General features: G+C 41.0%; 1 protein-coding gene across 9 annotated transcripts in view; it reads right to left on the bottom strand.

Moving 5' to 3' along the window:
- Positions 1-11,769, bottom strand: part of Sh3yl1 (SH3 and SYLF domain containing 1) — a 43,371-nt gene extending 31,602 nt beyond the window's left edge. For 8 of the 9 annotated variants that reach the window (XR_005505541.2, XR_010052117.1, XR_010052118.1 and 5 more), the window contains exons 1-3: positions 11,616-11,756; positions 3,460-3,570; positions 516-629 (exon numbers count right to left, since the gene is read on the bottom strand). Coding sequence is in view for 5 of the 9 variants with exons in the window: in XM_006239970.5 (XP_006240032.1) it covers positions 516-629; positions 3,460-3,570; position 11,616 (226 nt within the window). In the remaining 4 variants the exon portion in view is untranslated. Of the gene's footprint in view, positions 1-515; positions 630-3,459; positions 3,571-11,615 lie in introns of all 9 variants that reach the window. The other variant, NM_001108705.2, reaches the window with a different exon arrangement.
- Positions 11,770-12,224: the final 455 nt, after the last annotated feature.

The following is a 12,224-nucleotide window of genomic DNA, read 5'->3' as shown; positions in this document are numbered from 1 at the left end:
CTGAAAAGGCACTTGGTTGGTTCTGACAGGCGACTAAGTTTTAAATACTAGTATAAAGCTCTTAAGAGTCCTAACAAATGCATTTTGAATTTGTCTCAGAAAAATCAAATTACAGTTTTTAGTCCAAAAAAAGTTACAATGCTCTGAACGTGATCCTGCTGGGAGGAGGCAGGAGGTCTTAAAGAGAAAGAAGTGAGACTTTTGCAGATAACATTCATAAACAGAAGGGACTTGTTTTTCCATGGAACTGAGGAGTAAGAACTCATATTTAATGAAAAGCATGTAGTATGTTCAAGAAAGTGTTCTGTGGAAGGCCTGCAAACCGTAATAGAACAGTTGGACACTCCTCTCGTAATAACCTGGTAATAATCTAAGGCCAGCTTTCCCACTGTCTCTGACACACACTACATGGTTTAGAAGACACACACAGGGCATTCTCACTGGCCACATTCTGTATGAGACCAAGAGAGATGCCAAGCCCGGAAGATGTAAGGTTTCTACAAAGATTAACTTACTTCCATCCGGAAGACGTGCCAGGACGATCCCGCTGCCTCCCCTGGCTGTGACCAGAAACCCGGCTTTAATCACAGACAAAACTGCAAGACCTTTTGCTTTTGCAATCACATGGGCTGCAAACAAACAAAATAGCAATGACTCAAAGACAGCTTGTGACAGAGTTTTGATTTTTAAAGATACATAGCTGAATTCATTATTTATTACTATGAAAATTAAGCGATTTACCATTTCAAAAGGTTCCTAAAAATCTGTTTGAACTACCATTTTATACTGAAATTCTAATTTTATGTATAAAACTTGTTTATTCATATTTCAGAGTTCATGACATAAACTGAGAGTTACAAGTGAATGTGTCCATGAAAGGTACAACCTCACTACAATGGGAATTTGCTTACATAATAGCTTATTTTCAAACTTATGCTTCAACCTTTCAAAGATATCACTGGAAGGCAGTTTAAGCCCCGGTATGGGAGTACACACCTTTAATTCTAGTACTTGGAAGGTAGAAGCAAGAAGATATCAAGACTAGCCTGGTCTACACAGTGAATTCCAAGCTAACCAGGACTAGTGGGGCCCTGCCTCCAAAACAAAACAAAACAACCAGCCAATCCCCCCACCAAAAAAAGAAATACATACACAAAAACGATTGATAAATTCTCTACACAATGTGGAATTTCTAATTTACAACAATAGGGGCCTTCTGGAAACCATGCAAATCCAGAGCATAGCAAGGTCAGCGCACATAACTTGGGGAACCTTCCTCTGTGGGAGGCAAAGAACAAGGATACTTTCCTGGGCACCAGAAATTGAGGACACCCCTCCTTTGAAGGTCTAATTTTTGTTTTTATGTTATGTGTATGTGAATGTATGTGTGTTATGTATGTGTATCGCATATCTGATGAGGTCAGAAGAATGTTGACTCCCCTAAAACTGGAGTTAGATGGGTGTAGGCTGCCATGGGGATCCCGAGAACCAAACTTGAGTCCTCTGTAAAAGCAGCCAGTGCTCTTAGCTGCTGAGTCAGCTCTCTAGTCAAATACCTTACTTTTGTGTTTTCAAGGAGCTGTAAATGCTGTCATAGATTGGAAATTATAACATATATATACAATCGAGCATACTTATTATTTCTTTATTTTATTGCCCCATGTTGGTACCATGTCAATCAGGTATCAATGTCATTCTGGTATCAATGCTTCTAAAGTTACTAATTTGAAGACATTAATCATAAAGGGACACTTTGGAAAGTTAGCATACTTCACATGTCAACTGCCATTTCTCATACATTATCCACTCAGATTCAGAGACAGTAAAACACGAGTAATTTCAAACTAGTTTCTTCATTTGCAACACGGAACATGCTAATGCAGATTTGCTTCCTAACTGTTTATACCTCAGCCTTTAGCATCAGGCACGGCAACAGAGCTGTTTCCACCTTCCCTGCAGGATGCGTCTACTCAAAGTTCAGATTCTCTTCTCGAATCGCCCTTAAGCTTAAAAGCAGTGCCTCTGAACTGGGTGTGTGGGTGCAGTTCACTGGAGACCATGTGGGAAGTGAAGTGCATGTTCCTGAGCGTCCTTCCAAAACTGACCGGGTTGCTCAGCAGCGGGGTCAGACCCCACCCTCAACAGCACGTTCTCTCCAGATGGAGGATACTGCTGAGGTGACTGCAACTCCTGCTAACAGTTACTGTAACAGTGTCCTAACAATGTTTCTATCTCTAGCATGCAATTTCAAGGCATCTGCTTAGAAAAAAGATTGAGTGTTTCTTGACTGAAGGGCAGTCACACACTTTAATTAGGAGAACGAATTTTACAACACTGTCCAATATGGATATTTTTGGTATAAAATGAGCATTCCCTGAAACATTCTTGGAAATAACTGGACTCTGCTTATAGTAACCAACTAGTAATGGTTCCCACGGTTCACCTCTGGGTCAGTTTGCAAGTAGTTAGTCTGACCACTCAAAAGCCGTATGAGGAACACATTAGAGCAAGCACTTCTTTATCGCTCTGAGTGCAATTTGCTACAGAGGAATGGGATTCAGGACTGGGATTGATAAGCAAGGAGATACTAATACAAAACTGTACTGGGAATTACTGACCAGTGTCTTCTTTAAAAAAAAAATCATAGAAATTGAGTATTTTCTATAGAAAGAAAAAAAAACCCCACAAATTAAAATTTATTGGTCAACATGCTTGACTTTGCTTTGGTACTAAAAATAAAAATCTTGCTGTGGAAAAGATAATATTATATATTTACCCTGTTTAATTGCAAGGGAACATTTGGGTTTGATTCATTAGCCTGTGTGTGAACACAGGATTAAAGCCACAGCGTTAGCACTTGTTATAAATCATTTCAGAGGCTACTGGATTTGGTATTGTTGACGAAAGCTTTGGGTGTAAAGTAACAGTGTAGAAGAACAGAAAGCCAGTTATGGCGTTCATCAGAATTATGGTACCAAATTCTCTTTGGTACCTTTTGTTTACATGAAATGTTACTTGTAAATACAATTCCCTTATTTTTTAGAAACACCATCAAGTACTTTAGAAAGCTTACATCAAAAAAAAATTTATCTGAGAGATTAGCCAGGAAGTTTTGAAAAATCTGTCTGCAAATTCCCCCAAAACTGATTTTAAAAGAACGGAGTTTAAAAAGGTAAATGGAGCAAGGACTCAAAGTGTTAGGTTGGTACTTCTAAGTGGAGGAAAGCAAAGTGAAGAGATTCCTCTGCTGATTGGTTGGAGGACTGCTCGTCAAGTGCTGCCCCCTCTGAGGAGAGTCCTCTGTTGATTGGCTGGAGAACTGTCCTCCAAGTGCTGCCCTCTGAGGTCTGAAACTAGGATAGTCTAAGTGCTTACTTGTCTCCACAAGGCACCTCTACAGAAACGCTAAGCAGTGCAGAAAGCAGCACAGAAAACAAACATATGCAGGAATTTACCTACCAGGAATGATCTTATCAGGCCCATTTCTGGAAGTTATTTCTGTGAATTCTCTTAATATTTTGGCAGCCTTCTTTGCTTCTGACTTCAGATTAGAAGGTATTGGGTTATTCACTGAAAGAGTAAAAAACATACTGCAGTGGGGAAAAAGAATCGAGTTTCAGAATATATTTCAGTTTCACTTTTCTCTCACACAATTAAGCAAGTCTAAGTCAAATTAAAGTCAAAGTCTACCAAAGGGAATGGCTTCTGGTTCTCACTTACTGACATCTCATGTCTGGGTCCTCAAGCTGTGAAATCTTGCAGACAGTTTACACTAAACACTCAAACTCTCACCATTTATGAAAACATGGGGTCTTGGGATCCTAGGCAAATGCTGGCTGGCCTTCTCTCCTCATTAAGCATCCTTTCCCATAATTAATTTACTTCTGTATTAATATAAGATTCAATTTGAAGATTAACAAAACATATACTTTATAATTGCTTTCAGTAGATATAATATTTGATACAGTTGGCTTTTCTCATCATATATTTTGAAAATGGCTGGCTGTCACAAGCAAAATTCTGGGATGCTCAGAAACTGGGTTAATTTGCCCAGTAACATATGCTGGCTCTTATAAAACACTTTACATTCCCAGTGTAAATGTGTTTCATTGTTACAACAGAAGACATGCAACTCTTGAACTCCACAGCATGCTGGAGAAGGAGCACCGCTCTCTTGTCTGGGGATGAGCAAACATAAGTCCAGGTGAGTCCAGCAGCTGTGGTCCTCATCTGATTGTCTGTGGTCAAGTGTTTCCCATGGAAACTGTCCGTGACACTCATGCCACCACTTTGCCCGGTAATGTGACAGCAGGAATAACCAAGTAGTATGGGAGAAACATTTTTACTTAGCAAAGCATATGTGGGGTAGTGGACCATGAGAGATAGCCTGGTCCTTGGTTGACCTAATGGCTTTGAAGCCCTGGAGACCCTGAAGGTACAGTAGGAGCTTCGCCTGCTTCCCAGCACCAGGACCCTGTTGGTTGCAACCTTCCATAGATTTGTGGCCATCAGTCACATAAGGGCAATGTCCCAAGCCCTTCCACATGTAGATGAGGGATCCCTAACATCTCAGACCTGTGGTCACGTAGGCTCAAGACAGAGATCTCCAAGCTAATGAGGTACCTAGAGGCCTGCAGGGTGTTGCCAATAAGATTCTCTTCCTGACATTTCTTCTTGCAAAAGGTGTTTAAACTCAGGCCCACCCTAGAAAAGGGGGTGGGGAGGTTACTCATCTACTTTCAACCATGACAATAAATGGTTTGGAATCACAGGCTGTTTCTTTTCATCGGGATCTGCTGTAGGGAGCCATGGAGCAGGTGTCTGCCTACAGAGCGGCTGTCTAATCTCCCGTAGCAGGCCTCTCTGTACTACCAGCCACAACTGCTGCCAAGCCCGCCAAGCCAAGGACAATCTTCAGCTAGAGCTCCCCGCCACACATTCGGCCCCAAGCTAGACCCATTCCGTGGGCCATTCTGTGGGCCCTGCCTCATCGCAGGCTCCCCCAAGCCAGCTCCAGCTTTCCACACTTCTGACTGTACTTTCCCACCCCTTGTGGTGCCTCGGTGCTCCCCTCCAGCCCAGCACACCCGCCCCAGGGGCAGCATGTGATAAGCACAGTCAAGCTCCCCAAGTGTCCATGTCTTGTGGAAGAGCGGATGATGGACCCACAACCCTACAAATTAGAGCTATCTAAGAACACGGTACAGATGCACGTCGGCAGCTGGTATGTCTGAAATATGTACTTATTTTAGAAGTAGAAACTGAAATAGAGTCATGGCAGAGTCTTGTTTGTTTTCCTTATTAGATAACAGTTTGGCTGTTTGTGGCCCAACACAAGATCATTAGTTCTTACTATGGGAACTAGTAAAGCTATGGGAAAGTACATCAATGGCACCTTTTAGGTAGAGGGATGCATTTCCAGTTTGTAAAAAGTCAAATGAAATGTATACGCAATGTATGGTATTCCTTGTAAACTTACCAGTTTCCTAACACTATGTATGGCAGTGCGCATTTTTAAATTCAATTTTACTACAGAATATTTAAATGCTGGTTCTCAAATCTACCTGTCTAGCTGATGATGTTTGTACAATAAGTAGCCCCACCTCATTTAAACAATTCTAGTTTCTCTAACCCATCTACAGCACCAGCAAGATTTGTTATTCTACATCAGTTTTATCTGTTTGAATTTCATGTGAGAGAAAAAAGGATTTTACCTTTTCTAGCTACCTTATTCGATATACCATAAAATTAGTTGGAGTCAACTATGTTGGGCAGAGATCAGAAGCCCATCCTTTTCTTTCCTGCCAGGCTGTATTCTTATGTGTGGGAGCATCACAATTTAGTCTTCCATTTCCTTTTTATTTTAATTTTTTAAATAAACGGTTACGTTGTTTCCAGTTTGGAGCCACTCCAAACTAAACTGCTATAAATATTCCCACCGTGGTCGCTTGTGCACAAATGTTTTATTTCTTTTTGATAAACATCAATAATAGAAATTGCTAGTCCATAATAGTTAAGTGTATGGTTAATTATACGTTTCCAAAGAGTCATCCGAAGTGGTATTTTATTCTTCTAGTAAAAATTCCTGACATAGTTAGCGACTCCACATCTTCAACAAGTGCATGGTATAGACAGTCTACTAAATGTTGCTCGAGTGGCATTACAGTGCAGACTTTTCACATTCCTGGCAAAGTTGCAAACTTTGCTTTGCTTAATTCTATTTCTTTCCACCCCCCCCCCAAATGAAAATAGTCTTTACCCACATAATATATCTTGATTAAAGTTTCCCCTCACTCTTCCCCTCCCAGTTCCTCCTCCCGCCTCTCCCATCCAGATCCACCCCTTTCAGTCTCTCAGGAAAAAAAAAGTTTCTAGTCAATAATAATAAAGTATAACAAAATAAAATACAAGATAAAATCATCGCATTTGGAGTTGGAGAAGACAAACTGAAGGAAAAGAGCCCAAGAGAGACACAAGAATCAGAGATTCGATCATATGCTCAGGAATCCCATGTCACTAAACTGGAAGCTTTAATGTGTGCACAGAGGACCTAGTGCAGATCCATGCAGGTCCTCTGCATGCTGCCTTGGTCTCCGTGAGTTCCTAAGTGCTTTGAGCATGTTGATTTAAAGGGCCTCATTTTCTTGGTGTCCGCCATCCCTTCAGCACTAAAAGTCTTTCCCTTTCTGCTTCCTTGGGTTTCTCTAATTCCTGAGTACAGTGGTTTGATGGAGACATCAATGGGACTGAGTGTTCCAAGGACTTTCAGTATCTACATAATGTGTGTCTGTAGGTCTCTGTATTTGTTCCCACATGCCGCAGGAGGAATTTTCTCTGATGATGGATGGGCAAGGCACTGATCTTTGAGTATAGCAGAATATCAGTTCTACTTTCTAGTTTCTGGTTCTTGGTCACGAAGGCAGTGTCAGGTATGAGCTCTATCTTGTGGAGTGGGCCTTCAGTCAAATCAGATATTGTTTGGTCACCCCAGAAGCTTCGTGCCACCATTGCCCTAGCGTACCTTGAAGGCAGGACACTATTGTAGATAAGAGTTTGTGGCTGGCTTGGCGTTTGTTTCATTTTGGGAGCACAGAATACCTTCCTGTACCAAAGATGTTGGAACATGGGAGCAAAAGCTCAACTATTCTATGTTCAATGAGTTGCATTAAGTATTGTCTTCAACAATGGGACCTTGCTGTCAGTTTGTGGAGAGCAAACTATTATCTTGGCAACAGCTTGGGATTCCTATGGGAATCTTTGGTCAACAACTCAATTAGATCATAACCAAATCTTAGTACTGGAAACTTCACTTGGTGACAAGAGATGGCCCGATGTGATTCTGTTTCCCCCATTAATAGTAGATTGCATTTCGATCACCTTCATATAGGTATACATTTTAGGAAGCTTCTGCTGCATTAGGTTTCCATACTACCCCTCAAATGGCTCTTAATTTTAGCTGTCTTTCCCCATACTCCCTCCATCACCCCCTCTCCCTTCTCCATCCCTACCCGGTCCTGTTCAAGCCCTGTCTCCATCCATAACTGTATTTTACTCTCTGTCTCTAATGATATTTACCTGTATTGTCAAGACCTTATTCTATACCTACCCTTTGTGCTTCTCCGGATTGTAGTTTGCTTATCGTTGATATAATAACTAACATCTACACATGAGAGGCTACTTGTCTTTCTGGGTCTGGGCTATCTCAGATGACCCTTTTCTAGTTCCATCAATTTAGCTGCTAATTTCATGATATCGTAGAGGCTATACAAGTTTGTACTGCCACCAGCAGTGAATGCACGTTCCCTTTACTCCACACAGACATCAGCATGAACTGTCACTTGTTTTTATTGATTTTAGCTGTTCTGGTGGGTTAAAGATGAAATCTCAAAGGAGATTTGATTTGCATTCCCCTGATGGCTAAGGATGTTGAACATTTCTTTAAGTGTTTCTCAGCCATTTGAGTTTCCTCTTTTGAGAATCCTGTTTAGAGCTGCACTCCATTTTTAATTGGATTATTTGTTCTCTTGATATTTAGTGTTTGAGTTCTTTATGCACTTTGGATATTAGTCCTTTATAGGATGTAGAGTTGGTTAAAAAAAACAAATCTCCAATATGTAAGCTGCCACTTTACGCAAGAGACAGTGTTCTTTGCTGTCTGGAAGTGTCTCAGTTTCACGAGGTTCCATTTCCTAATTGTTGATATCAGGGCCTGTGGTATGAGTACTTTGTTCAGAAAGTCATTTCCTGTGCCAATGAGATAAAGGCTATTTCCCACTTTCTCTTCTATCAGGCACAGTGTATCTGGTTTTCTGCTGAGGTCTTAAATCCATTTCGAGTTGAGTTTTGTGCAGGATAAGTATAGATCTGTTTGCATTCTTCATTTAGACATCCAGTTTGGCCCTCATACTTTGTAGAAGATGCTGCCATTTTTCCAGTGTGTATTCCTGGCTTCTTTTATACCATGAGCATGGTTGATCTTTCCATCTTCTAATATCATCTTCAATTTATTTCTTCAAACTTTTTTTAATCATACGTAACTCACAATATTTTATATTATCTGGGGCTATTGTGAAAGCTGTTGCTTTCACTCTGATTATCATTTGTACAGGAGGGTTGCTGATTTTTATGTGTTAATTTGCTATCCAGCTACTTTGCCAAAAGTGGTTATCAACTGTAGGAATGTCCTGGTAAATAAAGATATTTTGACTTCTTCCTTTCCAATTTGTACCCCTTGATCTCCATCAGTTAGTTCTCTCATTGTTCTAGCTAAGACCTCAAATACCACACTGAATAGAGATGTAGAGAGTGGAAAATCTTGTCTTGTACCTGAATTTCTCTCAATTTTAATTGTTCTTGACCATAGGCTTACTATAAACTCCTTTTATTACACTGAGGTAATTGTATTCCTAATTCTCTCCAGGACTTTTATCATGAAGGGTGTTGAATTTACCAAAGTCCTTTTCTGCACCTAATGAGACGATCATGTGGTTTTTTTCTTTCAGTTTGTGAAATTACACTTGAAATGGTTAATTATTTTATCAATTTATACATTCTAAAGCATCCCTTCATCTCTGGGATGAAGCCTACTTGATCATGATTGATGTGTTTTTGAATTTGTTTTGCAAATGTTTTACTGAGGATTTTTACATCTATTTTATATGGAAATTGGTCTGTAATTCTCTTTGTTGGGTCTTTATATGATAACTATGGACTCATAAGATGAATTAGCCAATGTTCCTTCTATTTCTATTTTATAGACTAATTTGAGGAGTATTGGGAATAATTAGTCTTTGAATGTCTGGTAGAATTCTGCATGAAAACAAGTGCCTGGGCCTGTTTGTTTGTTTGTTGTTATTGTTTGGTTGGTCTGGTTGGGAGACTTTTGATGACTACTCTTATTTATATCACTGTGGGTTATAGGTTTGTTTAAACTGCTTATCTAATCATGATTTAACTTTCATAAGTGGTATGTGTCAAATTATATCTTTTTTTTTTTTTTTTAGGTTTTCCAATATAGTGGAGTATGGGCTTTTTTTTTTTTTTTTAAGTATGTCATTATGGTATTCTGAATTTCCTTGGTGCCTGTTACATCCTACTTTTCATTCCTAATTTTGTTAATTTGGGTATTCATTCTCCACCCTTTAGTTAAATAAGGGTTTGTAATATTTTAATTTTCTCGAACAACAAACTCTTTTCTTCATTGATTCTTTGTATTGGCCTCTTTGTTTCTATTTTATTGATTTCACCCTGAATTTGATTATTCCTGCTGTTCATTATTACCTTTGGGTGTGGTTTCTTCTTTTTGTTCTAGAGCTTTCAGGTGTTCTGTTAAGTTGCTAGTATGAGATTGCTCCAATTATTTTATGTAGGCACTTAGTACTATAAGCTTTCCTCTTAGTGTGTTCCATGAATTTAGGTATGTCATATATTCATTTTCACTCAATTCTAGAAAGTCTTTCATTTCTGTCTTGACCCACTTTTCAGTCAGCAGTGTTCAGTTTCCATGAGTTTGTAAACTTTCATTAGTTTCTGTGGTGGTCTGAGAGGATACAGGGTGTTCTTTAACTGTTCCTGTATCCACTGAATCTCGCTTTGTTTCTGAGTTTGTGGAGTTTATGATGAGGTGCTAAGAAGGCATATTTTTGTTTTTTGTGTTTGGGTGAAATGTTATGTACATATCTGTTAGGTCCATTTGTTTATAAAGTCTGTTAGCTCCAATATTTTTGTCTAGTTTTTGTCTGGACAACCTGTCTGTTGGCAAGATTGAAATTATCAGCATGTGAGGGTCAAAGATTCATGCTTTGTGCATGCCATTTAAAAGGGGTAGGGGAGTAAATGAAAGTGCTAAGCCTTAAATGGTAAAGAGTCCTGTCATTTCACAACACCACTTCCAAATGAGTGGACAGACAAGGACTCTGAGTAGTCATAATATATCAATAAAAAAGGGGAAAAAAAAGAGTAAACGTACCAGCGGATCTTTAAAAAATTATTTTGAAAGGTAAAAAGAGAGAAAAGGTAATATTGACTTATTTCACAGACATTGAATACAGTGAGCCAATAACCAGTTCTCCTTAGTTAAGACGCAATAAACAGGATGAATGTTATCACTTTGTCTATTTTAACCTCCAACGTAGCAATTTGAAAACAACCAGATGCTGCTATGGTATTTCAATAACAGGCCGCAGAGCAGAGTAAAACAGCACCTTCAAACCAGCCATGTTATTCTCTAAACTTCGTTTACAGGTTTACTAACTCATTAGTAATCGAAACATTTCCTCATATCTCAAGGAAGTAGCTGGGCCAGCAGGACTACAGAACCTGTTCACTTGGTAAACACAGAACAGGGCAAGGCTTCTGCCCCAGGGCAGGGCATTCCTCCAGATGGAGGTGGTTCCTTTAAATCTTTCTTCACTGGTCTGCCTTGGCAGGGTAGTGGTAACATTTGTTGAAAGGAAAACAGCATATTTTACCACCGGAGAAACCTGCTTCCTATTGTTACCGATTTCTTTTGTTCCAAGGAACCTACAGGTACTATAGCCTAGAGACGCAGCAATCAAATTATCCTCCACACCACTCCTTTTTTTGTAAGGTATTGCAGGACCAAAGACACTGTGTCAAAGACCGGACACCTCTTCCCCTAGAAGCCCTAAACCCATGTGAGCCCCTCCCCTAGGGGATTCTCTGTTCCCAGAGATCACATTCCCACAAAGGCCCTACACAATCCCCAGCTCTACATCTCCCTCAACTGCGTCAAACACACAGGATGCCAAGTCTCAAAACAAGGTGAAACCAGAAGATAGCAAAACGTCAGATATTAGAAAAAAGAACAAAATGAGTGTCAGTCAAAACTGGAAAGGCATGAGGAATTTTTTTTTCCTGCACTGAACTGGAACGACTGTGGTTAACAATCAACCAAAACATTTATGATCAGGAGTGTAGAAACTAATCTTGAGTTCTGAGGATTTGCAAAAGAGGATCCGAGCAGTATGATCTTGGTAGATGCGCCCAGACAAACCCAGGAACTTCACTATTTCTCTCCTCTTTCACAACGCCCTTCGCAAGAGGAAGAGTTGCCGGGGTACCGACACGCCCCGGCTGCTCAGACCCTTACTCACTGGTGCCAGCGGCTCCGCTCCGTGCCCAAGCTCCTCACTCCAGTCCAGGAAGAGGACGGTGTTCTCCTTGGTCCGCCTCCCCGACCGGACCCGCCCAGCGGGCGCACACCTGACCCAGGTGAGGGAATAGGTGTGTGCCCTGTTTTTGCCAATGAGATCACTGGTCCTATACACTTGCTCAGAACATAGCTCAACTGCGTCTACCCGCCTCATTCCTTTGGAACCTTGCAAATCACCCCCTCTTCTTAATCGGGAAAACCCACCGCTAGTACCGTGGCGCGGCGTAGGGTCGGTGGTCCAACTGGGTAACTTAGCTTGGAAGGGAGGGTAGCTCCGATCGGAGGAGCCCCCCTAGGAGGGTCTGCAAGCCGCTCTCTTTGAGCTCATTGGCAGCCCTGGCACGTTCTGCTTAACACTGCGCCACCCACCCTGCTCTGGGGGTCGCCCCGCGTTCACCCTGCCCTCGCACTTTAGCGGTGGGATCAAAGCAGAGCCCAGAGTGAACGCTAGACCCGGTTGCCAACCACAACTCCCTAGCCCAGCCCTTTAGGCAGCTTCTGGCCCCGCCTTGGGCGGAGTGCGAACGTGGGGCGGCGGACTGCGCATGTC

Source organism: Rattus norvegicus, chromosome 6 (assembly GCF_036323735.1).
Source record: "Rattus norvegicus strain BN/NHsdMcwi chromosome 6, GRCr8, whole genome shotgun sequence".
NCBI classification, from domain to species: Eukaryota; Metazoa; Chordata; class Mammalia; order Rodentia; family Muridae; genus Rattus; species Rattus norvegicus.
The sequence above is the reverse complement of the archived record's forward strand: the minus strand, read 5'-3'. Positions and strand labels throughout refer to the sequence as shown.